At 55.3% G+C, this 16944-nt stretch overlaps 1 protein-coding gene across 2 annotated transcripts; it reads right to left on the bottom strand.

Annotated features, from left to right (window-relative positions):
• Positions 1–7091: 7091 nt before the first annotated feature.
• On the bottom strand, positions 7092–15035 carry ZNF853 (zinc finger protein 853). 2 transcript variants are annotated; one of them, XM_081035214.1, is made up of 4 exons: positions 14911–15035; positions 13607–13810; positions 12698–12820; positions 7092–10336 (listed from the first exon to the last, which is right to left on the bottom strand). In XM_081035214.1, the coding sequence occupies exons 3-4, from the start codon at positions 12780–12782 to the stop codon at positions 8406–8408; spliced, it is 2016 nt and encodes a 671-aa protein (XP_080891340.1). In that variant the 5' UTR covers positions 12783–12820; positions 13607–13810; positions 14911–15035; the 3' UTR covers positions 7092–8405. The 2 variants fall into 2 exon arrangements, with proteins under 2 accessions (XP_080891340.1, XP_080891339.1); XM_081035213.1 differs by lacking the exon at positions 14911–15035 and having other exon boundaries at positions 13607–14303.
• Positions 15036–16944: the final 1909 nt, after the last annotated feature.

Genomic DNA, 16944 nt, shown 5'->3' with positions numbered 1-16944 from the left:
CTGTTGCAGTCAGGGCCCAAAGCCAAGTAAAGGACAAACGGAGGAGAGGGCAGATAAAACAACAACTCAGCAGCTCCATTCCTGCCTGAGAACCCTCCATCTTGTCAGGCAGGGACTCTGCGTCACCCCAGCATCTCCTCCTGGCCTGTCTCCACCTGATGCCTAAGCCAAGACCAGATTTTCAAGGGCGTGGAGTCCACCAGACTCTCCTCGCTCACCAGTCCCTGCCCTCTAGGAGGTCTCGTCCCTGCCTGAATCCCCCGAAGCTGAGCAGAGAGCCTGTTGCCCCTCGGCCCCTCTGTTTCCTCCTTCTCTGAGGTTCTCCTCCCCACGAGCCTCTCCTTCTTCCTGCGCTGTCACAGGCAGAGTCCCCAGAGCTCTCTGAGTGATGCAGCCACACAAAAGCCACACAGTCCACCATGTTCAGCGTGTCCCAGGTCAGTTAGGCTTCTTCCTCCACACCTGCGACTTCCGGAGCAAGGTGTGCTCAGGTAGACCGCCCATTATTCTGTGAGAATGAAACCTAAGCCACTTGATAGAAGCCTTAGGATCTGTGTTTATTTTAGAGTCAAAAAACTAAAACTTGCCACTCTTGTGACCCCACCGAGCCTGTTCCTGACAGGTCCGCTCTCCACTGGACCCGGATTGGAGTCGTTTAGGGCCGGCTGAATTGACTGTGGGGTTTCTCAGGACTCAAAATGACAATCTTGCCTGGCAGTGACAAAGAGCCCTTTGAGGACAATTAGAAATGTGAACAAGGGGTTGGTATTATAGGTTATGAACAATGGGAATTGAGAGGGGCTTTGTGCCGTTTTTTGACGTGATGAGCTAGAATCTAGATGTGCCAAAGTTCTGCCAATCACGTGTTTCTTCGAGGGGCAGCCAATGGGCCACCAACACAGGATCATCACAGGAAGGGACCCAGTCCCCCTTGAGGCCTCTGCCAACATGAAGTGGCCCGGGGAGGGAGGGAAGGCATATGGGCCTGTACGGGGCTGCTGCACCCTCCACCCAGCTGCTGCGAGCCAGAAGGAGACGGGAGAGAGGTGGTTGGCAGTGTATGCCCGGCCTATGCACCCCAAGACAGGAGGAAACATCAAGAACAAGAAAAACAAAGAGCCAAACTGGATGCGTCACTCGACCCAACCAGTGACTGACCTGTTTGTCAGCAGCTCTTTCTCTCAAGGGTGCTGCGAAGGGGCTGGCAAAGGAAGGCTGGGCAGAGGGAACAGCAGCCCCTCTCAGCCACAAGGCTAGCCTCAGCTTGAGCTTCTCCTGCACTGTGCCACCTGGTCTGGTCTGGGAGGAGCAGCAGTGAGGGACGCAGGGCCTCCATGCCCAGGAGAAGGAAAGTCCCGACTGTGGGGTGCAGACTGAGCCCTGGGCCAGGAGCTGAGGGAAGCAGAGGTGAGGAGGTCCCTATGCCTTCATGGGACAGGTGACATTTCACCCAAGTCTGAAAGGCAGCTAGAGACTGGCATGTAGTGGGGCAGGGGAGACCTGGCCTATGCAGGAGCCTGGAGGTGGGAAGCTTGGGGCAAGTCTGAGGGGCTGGGCATCCCATGGTCGGAGCCCCACACCTCACTGGGGGCCCCATGGCAGCAAAAAGCCACCAAAGACATCAGGCAAGGGCGGGTCATGGCTTACCAAGATGACGGGTCCAGGTGGGTATCAGGGAGCTGTCCAAAGGCTGTTGAGGTACCCCGGGTGGAAAGTGACAAGGCTTCAAGATGACAAAGTATCAGTCCATTTGGGCTGCTATAACAAAGATACCACAGACTGGGGGCTTAAACAGCAGACATTTACTTCTCTCAGTTCTAAGGCTGGGAAGTGTGAAAGCGTAGGCAGATTCAGTGTCTGGTGAGGACCACTTCCTACTTCATAGCTGGCACTTTCTCACTGTGTCCTTCTACAGTGGAAAGGATTACAGAGCACTCTGGGGTCTCTTTTATTAGGGCATTAATCTCATTCTTGAGGGTTCTACCGTCGACCTAATCACCTCCCAAAGGCCCCACCTTCTAACACCATGAGAGTGGGGGTTAAGATTTCAACATTTGACTTTGAGGGGGACACAAACATTCAGTTCATAGCAGAAGATGACAGAGTTAAGCTGTGGACACAGGAATTGCTGTTTGGGGGGAATCAGATCACTTGGGAACACACCCTGGTTCCGTGAACCTTGACACTGTTGTGAAGGACTCTGCACATCACCCTTCCAGAGGGAGCCCCTTCCTGCCCCAGCCCCTCCCTCAGTTGCCCCAGCCTGCCCCAGCCCCAAGTCCATCCTAGCCTCCTGCCCAGCAGGGCAGGGCAGGCTGGCAGAGAGTGGTTACGCTGGGGCTGGGCAGAGCAGGGCAAGGCCAGGACTGCCAGAGGGCAGAAAGGAGGTGCAGACAGAGATGACAGAAGTGTCCACCAGACAGGGAGAGTGAGGGTCAAGTCCAGTCCCCTGCAATGAGGTGGAAAGGACCAAGTGGGAGTGGGGTGTGGACTGCAGACAGAGGAGGAATGGGGGCAGTGGTGACATATTCTCTCCTTGACTAAACTTTGAACCTGAGCCTCGTCTCAACTTCTGGGCTTTCGCGTCTGTCTTTGCATCACCCAGTTTTAGCACAACTCCTGTCAAGTCAGATTAACCAGAATCCCCACCTTGGATATCTGATCCCCTTCCATATCTGACCAAAGTCCTCACCCCACTGTCCCCCAGGTGGTGTCTCATCACCTGGCCTGCCTTCAGCAAGAATCCTGTCAGGTCTGCTTACCCAGAATCCCCCAAACCACCGATGTTTCCGTCCTCTTAGTAATTTTCCATCCACTGACTCCCCAGTCACCCCCTATACACCACCTTACTCCTTGGCCATAAATCCCCACTTGTCTTTGCTGTATTCAGAATTGGGTCCAACTCTATTCTGAGGTCTCTTTTCTCTTATTGCATTAGGTCCTGAATAAAATCTGTTTTTACTGCTTTAACTATAGTCTAGCTCTGGTTCTCTTAATGGTGGCACTTGGGCTCTCTCCCCATGCTGGGCACATGGGGCTAGGTGAGGACATCAGTCATCACCCTCTGTGCCAGCCCCTGGTGTGGCAGCCCAGGAGGGCTTCCTCTAGGAGGAGACAGTTGAGAGTCAAGTGGGCTTGAGCTTTGTCCAGCCAGCGGACCAGCTCCTGAAGCTCACCTGTAGGTGGGTCTGTGTAGAGGTGGGGCTGGCCCAAAGCACGCATGCTCCAACAGAGATATGCTGGGCCTCACAGAATCACACATGCACCTAGAGACCCCATACCTCCCACGTCCCTATGTCTCTGCTGGTGAGCCACAGGGAAGCTGGCACACAGAGTGTGCTTCCTGGAAACCGCTGGGTGGGCTGGCAGCCTTCTCACTGCCCACATGCATCACAGAGGGCAGAGCGGAAACTAGGCAGAGGACGCTGCCGGGGAACTCTACTTCATGAATATATTTTCATGTGCCCCCAAACTGTTCATAGGTCTATAACAGTGACATGGAAATTGTGTTAATGCAGAAGTATGATTTTTTTGGAGACCATTTGATTTCTTACATCTTATTTTTATGTTAAGAAAATAACTTCTTGAGGCAGCCAGATGGCTCAGTTGGTTACAGCGCGAACTCTTAACAAGGTCACTGGTTCGAGTCCCACATGGGCCAGTGAGATGCACCCTCCACAACTAGATTGAAAAACGACTTGACTTGGAGCTGAGCTGTGCCTCCCACAACTAGACTGAAAAAATGATTTGCCATCCTGGAAAAACACACTGTTCCCCAATATTCCCCAATTAAAAAAAAAAAAGAAGGAAAATAACTTCTTTAAAAAATCACTATTCCTCCAGGTGAATTTGGGAAATCTGTCTAGACTGGGTTCAGCAGTGAGGAACAGTAAGACCTAAGCAATAGTTTATGCAAACGAAGGTGTCACTGTCCGCAGTCCAGAGGCGTCCTTAGGCGGGTGGGCCCGTCATATGAGTGTTTTATAGATTTGACAGTCTCTCATTCCCTGCAGAGTCTCAATTTTACCAGAGAATTCGGGGCTTAGCCAGCCAGTCCCAGATATGGCACAGACATATCCCAAGGAGGGGTCAGTCAGCCCAAAGAGATATTTACCTAGTTGCTGAGAAGCAAAAGGACATTGCTCGCCTACTGCCATTGTGGTGACTAACACATCACAGAGGGCCAGAGGGTCCCTCTGTCTAGCACTAGTCCCTAAAATAGATATAACCATAAGCCCTTTCCTGGACCCTCACAAACAACCTTAGCCCCATGCTAAAACCTTGCAGACATGATCTTTTTTTTGCAAACCTTGCAGACATGGTCATTATATGAATATTTAAAACTAATTCTATTCTTGGTAACTCTGTGGGTTTATAATAAATTCCCATTGCATTTTTTTTTGCACTTGATGAGCCAGCCTTTTGAAGTCAGGACTCCTTTACAAAACTTCCCAAGTGAAACTCCTTTCTTTTAGTATATGTGCTGCCGAAGCGAGCACTAAAACTCCTTTCTTCATGCTCTTTTCTCCATGTGTTTCTTCTGCATCTTCCAACACACGGGGATTAGTCAGGCCTGACTGGCTGCCTGCACAGAAGAGCAGAAGTGTGAGGCAAGCACAGAAAAGCAGAGTTCCCCCCACAATGCAAGGAGTGAGGAAGCAGGAGTGAAGGTGGCAGCGGCTGAGGCTGACCTGCAAGGAGGAGGTGGAGTGGAGCCCCTGCAAAGCCCTGAAGGGGGCTATGTGCACGGGGAAGGGGACACATTTTAAAATTTGTGTGAAGGCGCCGTGTGGATGGTGTTGGGCGTGGACACCATTCTGCACCTCTCAAAGAGCTTGTCAGCGAGTCAGGAGGAGGTCAGGACCCCCAGGCAAATTCCTCTGTGGCTCCTGCTGAACCCCAAGCAGACAGTGCTGGCCAGGTGGCCATGTGCCTGGGTCAGAAAGATGCCTGCAGAATTCCAGAGCTGATTCCACAGGCAGAGAACTTCTGAGGATCGGAGGACGCTGCAAGATCCTGCAAAATCCTGGGACGCACGTGACAATAAAACCTGGAAATATTAGGGGGGGAAAGATGTAAACATAATTCAAATGCCAATAACTTTATGTGACCCATGTGACAATGGCAATGATTCTATGTGACCCCACGTTATTTGATCTTGCATCTGTGTCCTACCTAAAACTGCGTGGTGGCCACTAGCCACGTGTGTCTTACCTTGAGGAGCCAGTGCTGTGATGGTGAGGAGGGGGGAGGTCAGGAATGGGGAGGCCTCTCTGGCCCTGCCCAGCCCCCAGCCTTCAGGTCCTGGGGTTTGGCACCAACCTACATCTCCCTTGCCCCAGGGCTCTGTCATTCGCTGCTGTCCCTGCCTCCCCTCCCTTCAGCCTTGTTACTCTCTCCAATTTCCCTTCCAGGTCTTGCGTGAGAAGGTGTCATGTGGCTCTGCAAATGGGTTTCCCCCACTCCTGACAGAGGAAGCCAAGCCTGGGACTCACTGGCCCTGGGACCTGCAGCGCCTTTGGCCAAAATCCCTTCCCTGCTTTAGCAGAGCCAGCTGATCCCAGCAGGCTGGCTGTGCCTAGACCCTGGTCAGAGGTCCAGCGGCCAGGAAGAGAGGCAGAGCAGATCTTAAGGAAGGCAAGTATTGCCCTGAAATACATCTTGCCTCAGTGAGACTTCTCTGCATGGTCTTTGGACAAAGTGGAAGAGAGCGGGGCAGGGGCACAGCTGATATTATTTTTAGCAAGGGAAATTGAGCTGCTTCTGTGGGCTCAGAGGTTGGGGAAATGTGGGGGCTCAGTGTTCTGAAGTACATTGCCTAGATATCCCCAGTCCTGGCCACTGTGCTCGCCTCAGGCCCTGTGGCTGGTCTGCGGGAGTCAGCCTTTGGCGGAAGGAAATGAGTCTCTCTAAATGCTGCATGAGGCTTCCTGACTGTCCCTCTGCGCCTTAAGTTGGTAGCGATGAAACTGAACGTCCCATTTCCCCTCATCATGGCATTAACTGTGCTCAGCAGAATCAGTTCTTATAACCATTTTTCCCACATATCTCACGTATTCACGATACCCCAGGAGCCTGGGCGTCCCCTCCCACTTGGTATCCTGTCCTGTCCATCAGTGCAGCAGCCAGGGGTCACCACCCACAAGTGGGACCCTGTTGCTCCAATGGGTAGGCGATCCAAGTCCAGAATCCCCCATTTAGACTCCACTTCCTAGGACCACTGTCAACACCATCAGTCTCAGGGCAGGCTCCTGAGCTGACCTTGAAACTAGGATTCATGCGGGAGTGATTTATGAAGGCCATGCTCCCAGGGGCGTCGGAGTACAGGAAGTGGACAAGAAAGGAGAGGAAGCAAAGTAAGGGTGCAGTGTCAAAGCAAATTCCTGCAGAAGGGCCTCGATGGGGTCCCATAGCAAATGATAGGGTGTGAGTCATGCCTCCAAGTTCATGGCTGGAATCGGGAGAGCTTGGCTTGCGGCCTCCTCCCACACCTGTCTCTCATGGGATAAGGACCACCCTGGAGGGGGCAATTCTCAGGTATATCCAGCTTTCTGCACAAGTGGATCAAGGGGCTTCAGCAACCCCAGGGGCATCCGGAAAAGAAGAGTTGAGGGTGTGGACTGTTGGAAGCAAAAGCTGGACGACAGAGGAACACAAGAATGGTAAAAAGGGATCTGACGGTGTCCAGTGGGTTGCCTTGGGACCAAGGACACTCAGGGCTAGAAGGGGCCTCAGGCCTCATGACTGCCCTCCAAGTGGCCATCAACAATGGCACACCCGCCACTATCCCAGCATTCCACTCAACAGTTAGACTAGATTGATTCAAAGCCTGTCCTTAGGAGATGCCAAAACTGGCCTCTTCAAGCATCTACCGGTGGTCCCCAGCCCTCCCAGGAGGGTTTTACTGAACAGGCCCCCCTCCAGCCCAGCCAAGGGTCTCGGGCTAGAAGGAAGGGTCCAGTGAGGAGCACTGGGTATGGACCTGAATACAAGTTCCTTGCTTCTAGAGCAACTGAGAAAATGTTCCCTAGAAATGAAGCTCCACAAAGTGCAGTGGTGAAAGCAGACAAGACAATGTTTAGTTTCTTCGTTTAAGTTTATTTTTCATTTTTTGTTTCTCACTTACCAACACATTTATGAAATGTAGCAGGTTGTGTTAGTTAAGGAGAAGCAGGGAGGAAAGGGAGGGCCAGGACCTAAGCCACGCAGGTGGGAAGTCAGGAGCAGGAAGCACATGGGGGGCCGAGGTGGTGGGCAGCCTCCTCTACCTTCCTGCCTTCCCACAGGTCTCGGACATCCCCAGATGATTTCGTGAATGTAAAGCGCATTTCCAATGTGTCCAATCCTCATACCCAGCCTTCTCCCTCTGAACCCTAGTGATGAGGCAGGGTCTGCTCAGGCTGGGCTCCCTGTACAGCCCAGCCCAGGGGAATCCTGCCTGCCCCTGGGTGTCAAGGTCCCAATCCCATAGCCTGTCGCTGGGCAAGCACCTAAGAAGCCAAGAGCTGGAGGATCTCAGGGAAAAGGGGGTATCGCAGAGTTCTTTCCAGCAATGACCATTGCCTTGGAACCTGGACAGCTCTCCCAGAATGTCCTCCGCTTTACCCACAGGCTGCTAGTCACCAGAGCAGGGGGGTGGGGCCCTGCAGGCTCCGGATTATGGCAGCAGAGGCCTAGAGCCTGCCTCCCACGCCTGTTGGGACCCTGGGTGGCCCTGGAGGGAAGGTTTAACCTTTGGCCCAGAGCAGGACTGCCTGGCATTTGCACACTGACCCAGTGGACATTCTGACCCTGTGTTTATGAACACAAACAATTTAATCAGGATTATATCCGCCCTGATGAATTTTCGTTCAAGGAAGTATTTTCAGGGCAAATGCCATTGAAGACAATTTAATGCCTTGATCAGTTTTTTACATAGTGCAGATAAGTTGCCTTTTCTCCCATTTTTTCCCTTGAAATAATTTTCACCAGGATCAAATCCTTTTTGTGTGCGTTTTACCAGGTATATTTGATTCCCTGGTTGGTGTTTGATCCGTGTCCAATGTCACCAACTGTGCCATTTGTCTTTGGAAGTTTTCTCCTGCGACTCTCATTTCTACTAGGTCCAATCCCCCCCCCACCCGGGGGGTGAGGCGCTTTGGCAGACTTGTCCCCAGTCGGTAACAAATCTGTACCATGTGCTGTTCGTCCTGATGTGCAACACCTGTGCTGTTTCAGCCACACCGGCTGTCCTCTCCAGGGGTGTTTCTGAGGACGGCTGTCCTACTCGGCCGGTGATCTGGAAGAGAGACGGACTTTGCCCAGCGACATTCGAGGATGTCCCAGGTCCCTGAGCGGGACCGTCTCAGCAGGCGCAGGGTCGTCGGGAGGAGCTGGCCGCCTTCCGGCCCTCAGTCCCTTCCGTGTCACAGAACCTTGTCGCCGGCCGCCTGACCGGTGCGCGGCGGCCCACCCGTGGTGGCGCGCGTGCCGCGGAGCAGACCCAGCCCCCGGGAGCGGCCGGCGCCGTGCAGCTGGCGCTCGTGACGGCGGATTTGCACCTTGTGCCGGAAGCGCTCGCCGCAGTCCTCGCACACGTAGGGCCGCTCGCCTGAGTGCGTGCGCCGGTGGCGCAGCAGGTTGGACGAGACGCTGAAGCGCTTGCCGCAGTCAGCGCAGGCGTAGGGCCGCTCGCCCGTGTGCGTGCGCTGGTGCTGCACGAGCGCCGAGCTCTCGCTGAAGCGCTTGGCGCAGTAGGAGCAGGCGTAGGGCTTCTCGCCGGTGTGGATGCGCTGGTGCGTCACCAAGTTCGAGTGCTGCGAGAAGCCCTTGCCGCACTCCCCGCAGCGGTGCGGCCGCTCGCCCGTGTGCGTGGCCTGGTGCCGCACCAGGTCCGTGCTGCGGCTAAAGCCCTTGCCGCACTCCCCACAGATGGTCGGCCGGTCCCGGGCGCGCCGCCGCCGCCTCTGCCGGGCCGGCGTCAGGGCTGCGCTGCCCGCAGGGCCCGAGATGGGCACCACCGCCGGCGTGGCCACGGCTGGCAGCACCATGAGCTCCTGCAGCACCACGTAGCCCGGAGGGGCCACCACGACAGCGGCTCCGGGTCCCGAAGCCCCGCCACCCCCCGCTGCGGGCACCAGCTCCAGCTGCAGCTCCGGCTGCACGGGGGTCAGCTCCAGCTGCACCTCCTGCTGCTGGGCCCCCAGCTCCACTGGGGTCAGCTCTAGCTGCACCTCCTGCTGCTCCTCCAGCTGCTGCTGCTCCAGCTGTTGCTGCTGCTGCTCCAGCTGCTGCTCCAGCTGCTGTAGCTGCTCCTGCAGTTTGAGCTGCAGCTGCCGCTGTTCCTGTTGTCTCTCCAGTTCCTGCTGCCGCTCCAGCTCCTGTCGCTGCTGCTCCAGTTCCTGCTCCGGCCCCAGGTCCACTGGCATGAGCTCCAACTCCACCTCTTCCTCCTCCTCTGACTCCAGTGGATGGGGCTGCAGCTGCTGCTGCTGCTGTACCTGTTGCTGCTGCAACAGCTGCTGCTGCTGCAATAGCTGCTGCTGCTGTAACTGTTGCTGCTGGTGCAATAGCTGCTGCTGCTGCTGTAATTGTTGCTGCTGCTGCAGCAACAGCTGCTGCTGTAATTGTTCCTGCTGCTGTAATTGCTGCTGCTGCAAGTGTTCCTGCTGCTGCTGTTGCAACTGCTGCTGCAAGTGATCCTGTTGTTGCTTCACCTGCTCCTGCGGCTGTAACTGTTCCTGCTGTAATAAAGGTTTTTGCTGCTGCAGCTGTTCCTGCTGCTGTAATTGTTCTTGCTTCTGCTGCTCCTGCTGCTGCTGCTGTAATAACGGTTTCTGCTGTTGCAACTGCTGCTGTTGTTGTAGCAGCTGCTGTGGTTGGAACTGTCCCTGCTGTTGCTTCAGTTGCTCATGTTGCAGGGGTTGAGCTTTTTCCTGTAGTTCCTGCTGTTGCTGCAGCAGCTCTTGCTCTTGCACTTGCTGCTCTTGTGACTGTCCCTGCTGTGCCACCAGCGACAGGTGTGGCTTCAGTTGCTCATGTTGCAGGGGTTGGAGTTTTTCCTGTAGTTCCTGCTGTTGTTGAGGCAGCTGTTCTTGCCCGTCCTGCTGCTGCTGCTGCTGCTGCTGCTGCTGCTGCTGCTGCTGCTGCGATTTGGGCTGATGTCCTGACAGCTGGTTTTGTGCTTGCTGCCCTTGTAGCCCCGGCTGCTGTTCCAACTGTTTCAACCCCTGCTGTCCCAGCTGGGCTTCCTCAGGGGTCTCACTGGCCCCCATCAGAGCTGAGATTGCTGGCCGTAGTGGGCTGCTCCTCTCCTGAGTCTCTTCTTCCTCCTGACTCTCACTCCCACCGCTGCCACCTGTAGTGGAAATGGCAGGAAGCCAGGAGAGAAAGATTCCAGGCAGCTGTCTGGGCCAGACCCCTAGGACCTCCGTGCTTACCCCGCCCCATGTACAGCCACTCTAGGGTACACAACTGAGCTCTCAGCAGGGACCCAAAAGCACTGGATCAAGGACAATTGCAACATGGCAAAAACTGAAATACCCAGAGGTGTGGGGTTGGCTTAGAAATGTTCCCGAATGACTGCTGCTCATGTCACTCTGGACCCCAGCTCCCTGGCCCCTCCTCTGGGCCAACCCCTACACAGGTTCCATGTTGAGAGCTTGGCAGTGACACCAACGTGGGCTCCCCACTACCACTCCCTGAGAAGCCCTTTGTGCCTAATCCCCATCCAGTGGAAGTCAGTGAACCAACCAGCCCAGCCACAAGCCCATGCTGCACTCTGACCTCAGTTAAGGTCACATCTAAAAAATGAGACTCGCTTTCTCTGTACAGAGTCATGAATTTCTGTAAAGCTGCCTGGAAGTGTTACCACAAGCGGTTGCTGAAAGTCCCCCAAGTGTCCTAGAGTACACAGGTTTCCAGTGGGAAGCCCTCAGTTCAGAGGACTCTCTTCTGGCCCTAACTCCACCAGTTAGCACCCTGCTGCAGGCTCAGAGCCCTGCTTGTCTACAAAATAGCTTCGTGGTACCCACTGCCAGCTTCACGGGTGAAGCAGAAAGGGCCCTGGCACATCCCCTAGAACCTGGTAGATGCCTGACAAAATCCCTCTCCCTGTGGGTTAGGAATTAGTTTGCAAACTAACAAACAGTTTGGAAATGCCAAGGAGGCAACTAGCTCCACCAGAAATAGCCTAAAGACAGGAAGTGTTTGAGACTGCTATTCTAGAATGGAAAGGACTAACTCACAGCCCCAAGTCAACAGGGTGACTGGCCAATTGCTTCACCTCTTGGAACCTGAGCCTCCCCATCTGCCAAGGGACACTTGGGGGGGGGGAGTCAAGGTACGGTCCCAGCATTGTGCAGGCACACAGAAAACCCTGGAAAGCAGGAGCCACTCCGTGGCTTCGTTTCATCTCCACCATATCGCCACGTGGGTTCTTTTAAGCGTTGCTTCTGGGTTAGCAGAAACTCTGAGACGTGTTCTCCATTCCCAAGCCTGATTTCAACATCTCTTCTTCCTACAGCACCATATTTTCAGTTTTGTAACGGAAAGCAGAGGTTTGATTTATAAAATTTTGCTTTCTGGCCACTTTTCTACTATATTGATTTTTTAAAAAACCAAAGGATCTCTACATGTAAATAATTTCCTGTTAGAAAACTATTCTTAATAAACTTTGCTTGGGCTAATGGATAGGTGAATGCATTCTTCATCTACACTCACACCAGCTGGGAGTATGCCACTGGTGAGTGGAGACTGCCATGGACATCTGTCCCCCCAGCAGATCCAAAGTTGTACACACCCTTCTCCCGCCACCTCTGGGAGCGGCAGGGCCACATCCCGCCTGTGTGAAACCTCAGTGTTGGGCCGCATGGCCATTCCGGACTTCTTGTGGCAGCAGTGTCACCACTTCTAACAATGATGGTTTGATAAACATAGTTAAGTTTCATCTGATGTGTGTACCTTCACAAGCTGTTTGTCAGTTAAGCATTTAAGCCAGAAGAGTCCTCATTTAGTCCACACATCTCTGTCTGATCCCTTCAATTCCCTCAGTCCTTTTCATGCTCTGTTCAACCCTGCACCACCCTTCACTCAACATACTCAAAGCACAGCACAGAATCGGCTCCCAGAAACGCAACCACAATAGAAAGTTTGCCCAGCATGGGTCCTAGAGGGGGAGGGAGTTCTGGAAGTTTCTGAAGGGTTACATTTGCCTCTGAGCAAAAGGGGAGAAAGATTGCTGGGAGCGGAAGTCAAGGAAAAGTGGACAAAGTCAGAGGTCACAGGGCAATGACTGAGGCACGAGGGGCAGAGGGAGAGAGCTCCTCAGTCCCTGAATTCAATCTGGGAACTTGAGTCTGGAGCCAGAGACAGGTGGGAGGAAGGTGGAGGCCACCTGACATGTGGGGAAACAGCAGCAGGTCCCAGCCAGTACCTATCTGGGGTCAGGGGCATAGGCTAAAAACACCTGCACCACCCAGGAACCCCTCCCCTGCCAGACCATAGCCTGCAGGGCTGCCTCACAAATGCCTGTGCTGGTGTGAGCGGGTGCAACCTGCCATCCACACGCAAAACTGACAGGAGGGTGCCCTCCAGACAGCAAGCCACCTGCCACTCTCTCAGCCCCGGCAGTCCTGAGGCGGTGTCAAAGGATCCCTGCTGGGGGCCTGAGAACTAGCTCCTGGTTTATGAGGTCAGAGGCCCCCCCCCAGCCCCTCACCTGAGAGGGTGTCAGGCCCTGGGCCCCCATCTTCAAGACACCGAAGCTCGAGCACAAAGGTCTCGGTTGCTGGCCCCACTTCCATCCTGACGGTCAGACCAAGGTCCCAGTGAGCTGACTTTGCTGAGAGGAAGGAAGGAAGCTGTTCAGATGGGCAGTAGTGCTGAGCTCCCAGCCCAAGACACCAACTGCCAGAGAACCCCCAAATCTGCCTTGGGCCCCGGAGCCGGCAGCTCCCCGCCTGCTGGAAAGGATAGGGCAGTGCACAGCTGGGAAAGTGAGGGAGGGCAGCCTGGAGGCTCAGCTCCCAGGCTCATTTCCCAACAGAGGTGGTCCTTTCCCTCCTGACTTTTTGCAGGGCCCTCAGTCAGCCCCATGTCTAGGGCCAGCCCTGCAGCTGCTCCTCCCTGAGACGACAGTGGGAAATCAGACCCTCACTAGGATGGGGAGCTGAGTCCCAGAAGGTGACACCTGGGAAGTTTGCAGAAAAGAGAGAGACTTGTCCATCTCATGTTCCCCTGCCGGTTCAAAGCACTGACAAGTCTGTTCACTCCCTGGTCTCCTACCTCCCAGACTGAGGGTTTACCCAGCCATCCCAGGCCACAGGTTCCAGACCACGTGTGTCCAGGTGCCAGCTCAGCTCCGTGGGGAGGCAGGCTTCCAGAGTCCTACAACCCATGGAAACGGCCAGCTGCCCGCCTGGCCCTGAGCCCAGGTGCTCCTGAGGTCTGGACCTTCCCCGCCTCTCCCTGGGTCCCCCCTGACCCCTGCAAAGGTGGCCACACATCCAGCCCTCCCTCCTCTCCTAACAGGACGACTCCAGGGTCCTCCAGCCTTTCGGAACCCAGTCCAAAACCTCCTAAGACAAGCATCTTGGGTTGGCCCAACTCTCCTAGCACTGGGCCTCACCTGGTACAGCATTTCACGCTCCTCTCCGCGGCCTCTGCCCTAGGGGAGGTGTGGTCAGCAGCGGCTGGAAGGTGAAGGCCAAAGCCCTCAGCCAGCTTCTTCCCGAGGCGCCTCCATCCAGAAAGAGCCGGGAGGCGCTTGGCCACCCGGACGCCTTTCTGGGCCCTCGAGAGGGTCTGCGCTGTCAGGGCTGCCGAGGTCACCCTGGGCCAAAAGAGGGGACAGAGAGAATTCAAGAGTAGAAGTTGGTGCCGGCCCCCTAGGTCGGGGCTGGGGCGGTGGGGGCGAGAGGGCGGCAGAGCCCGCATCCAGCGCCGGATTCAGAGGGGGCCTGACAGGGCTGTCGCGGGCGCCTTGGGCTTGGGGACGGACCGGGAGGGGTGGCCCGAGCTGAGGCTGGCAGGGGCCCGGTTAACACCGGTTTGGGCTCAGCCTGCGGCGACCCGGGTCCGGCCGCGGTCCGCCGGTGGCCACAGGTGCCTGCAGCCCGCGGGCGGGGGGCGGGGGGCGGGCGGCACGGCCGGGTGGCGGTCCCCGTTCGCTCGCCCGCCCGCCCGAGCGTGCGTCCGGCCGGCCTGTGATCGTGCGGGCAGCGGCCGGGCCGGGGTGGGGGCGGCGGGGGCCGGCACAGGAAGTCCCCCCGGCATCCGCATCCTGTCCCCCTCCCGCCGCCCGCGCGCCCCCGCGCCAGGGCCCGGGCCCCGCCGCCGCAGCCGCCGCCGCCGCTCTAGGCAGCCGTGCGCTCGGTGGGCTTAACCCTTCCCGGCCCGGCTGCTCGCCGGAGTGGGGGCAGGAGGGGGCGGCGAGGAGCCCCTGCGGGGCGGAGAGCAGCGCTCGGTGTCGCCTCCCCGGGTGCGCGCGTCTGCGCCGGCGGGGCTCGGGGACCATTGCTGCACCGATGGAGGGGGAGGCTCCCAGCCTCAGGGCGCCCGTGGCCCCGGTACAAATTGTGGTCATTAGCTCTCAATTAGATGCCACTCAGTTAATAGGGGGCCCCATCCTGGGCTGCGCAGGCTCTGAAGGAGCCTCCCTGCTCCACGCCACGGACCCCTCCTCCTGGACCCTGCGGTGGCGAGGGCAGGCCTGCAGGCAGGCAGTTTGTGCCAGCCTAAAGGACCCGATGGGGCCGGAGGCCACCCTCTTAACGGGAGAGCTGAGCTCATCCCTTTCCGGAGCTTCTGCCGGCTTCCTCTGTGGTCAGGCCCCCTCCGCCGCCCTCTCCCTGTCCTCCCCAGGCCCCTCTCCCTGGGTGCGCCAGGCTGCTTCCCGCCTGCGTCGGGGTGTCCTCCTCAGGGAGGCCTTACCTGACCACCCCAGGATCCCATCCCTTTGCGGTACTGCCTCAAGCTGACCTCTCCAATCCGGAGTTCACATTTAAATCGGATACTCAGATTCTTTTGAAAAACCCGAAACTCTGGCATGGAGAGCTGTTCCTGGAGTGGAATGTGGGAATGCCCCACTGGGGGGTAACAGGGAGAAGAGCCCTCCTGTGGTCACAGCGCCCCCCTCCTTATTGTTTCCATGCCCACGTGTGGCCCCCTTGTTCCACTTTTTCATTTCCTGGCCCACAGGCACGGGAGCTTGGGGCTTCCCCTCCGGCCTTTGCCTGAAAAGCCCCGCACTCTGTGGTGTCTTCACCCCCACACTAGGTGGTCTGGAGGGCAGTGGGCCACATCTGCCTCACGGGGGGGGGGGGGGGGGGGGAGAACAAGTGCAGCTGCAAGAACCTAGTTTTGGAGGCAGACAAATCTGGGTTCACAGGGCCTTCTTCTTTCATCCAGGTGTCTTGAGGCAAATGCTTACCTTCCCTCTGTGGAATGGGGACAGCACCCTGCTAGGCAGGAGCTTAAGGATAGTGAGCACCTGCCTCCCTCACATGGCAGGTATGCACCTTCCCCTCCCTGGGAGGCTCGCGCCTCCTCCTGCCTCCTGGGAGACCCCATGCCCACAGGACCCAGAGAATCCACCCCTCCTTGAATCTGTCACCTCTCCCCCTGCCTGCATTTGCTAATCCTCAGGGCTCTCCCATCTTAAACATGCAAGCCCGGCTCTCTCCTGCCCTTCGGGCCACACTTCCTGGAAACATGCCCCATCGTAGTTCTGTCCATATCCTCATCTGCCTATCTTTTCCCCTCTCCAAGCTGACCTCCGCCCAATCACTCCACACAGACAACTCCCTTTAATGTCACCAGTGACCTCCGTGTCACTAATCTCTCTTTATTCCACTCTAGGCAGCATCAGACACTTCTCTGGTGGCTGCCAAGAGAGAATAGTCTCTGTTCCCCCTCCCTCTCCGTCAGCCTCGTCTCTGATTCCTTTGCAGGCTCTGCTTCTTTCACCAGGCTCATTGCTTGCCTTTCCATGATGCAAATCTGGGGTAAGGTGTCTTCCCAAATCTACTGTTTTTCCCCTAAGAGTATTTCTCCTGCCCATACCTGAACAACTAACTCCAACAACAGCCACCCTCTCTCCTCCTCCTTTTCCCTTTAAGTTTTTTCATGGTAACATGTACCTAGTGGAATAAGTCCAGTAGTTAGTTCTACGCGAATTTAGCACGACGGGAGTCCACTCCCATTTCTTCTCATAATTCTTGCCACACTTCTAAGTCGCACACTTACGATGCTATGACTTGATTTTCCTTTGTAGACAGTAGCTATTGACATCCCATCTGAAAGAGGCAGTTTGGAACGTCAGGAATGAAGAAAGAGCAACAGAAATTATAAATATGTGAATACATGTCATAGACAGTTTTTCTCCTCATAAGTTCTTTAAAATATGTATAATGTCGAAGGTAAAAATTATAACATTAGTGAGATTTTCTGTGCATGAGATGTAATAAAATGACAGTAACATACAAGGGGGAGGATAAAAGTTGTAAGGCTTGTATACTTTACTTGAAGTATTAAAATATTAACTCACTAAAAAGAAAAGAGGGACTGGATTTTGGATGGGCAGAAACAATACAGATCCATCATAACTAGAATATACTGTGGTTTATCCTTTCTTTACACAGCTGAGATCACAATATACACATGGACTCACATCAGCTTTCTCTTTAAATATGTTGGACGTCTTTCCCCATAGGACAAATATCTACCTAATTGGAAAAAAACTCTCCCCAGCCTCCAACTGCAAGGATGTATCTTGGTTTATTTATCCTGGGCCTTACTGATGGCCATCTAAGCTTTCTCGTCTTTTGCTACTGCAAACATACTTGTACCTAAAACTTAATGCAACTGAGAACTCTTCTTTGATATCTGGCCCTACCACACTTGCTGGTCGAAGGATATATATTTTTAAATTTTGATAGCTACTGCCCTGATGCAGATGTCGTAATT

This window comes from Rhinolophus hipposideros, assembly GCF_964194185.1.
Source record: "Rhinolophus hipposideros genome assembly, chromosome: 23".
NCBI lineage: Eukaryota > Metazoa > Chordata > Mammalia > Chiroptera > Rhinolophidae > Rhinolophus > Rhinolophus hipposideros.
Note: the sequence above shows the minus strand (reverse complement) of the source record. Positions and strands in the feature narration are given on the sequence as shown.

What these genes read in the sequence shown, in the direction of transcription:
- ZNF853 (XM_081035214.1), bottom strand. Translation starts at nt 12,782, where the DNA reads ATGGAAGTGGGGCCAGCAACCGAGACCTTTGTGCTCGAGCTTCGGTGT. An exon ending in AGGGCCTGACACCCTCTCAG is followed by an intron (nt 10,337 to 12,697) that starts GTGAGGGGCTGG and finishes TTTCCACTACAG; the next exon opens with GTGGCAGCGGTGGGAGTGAG.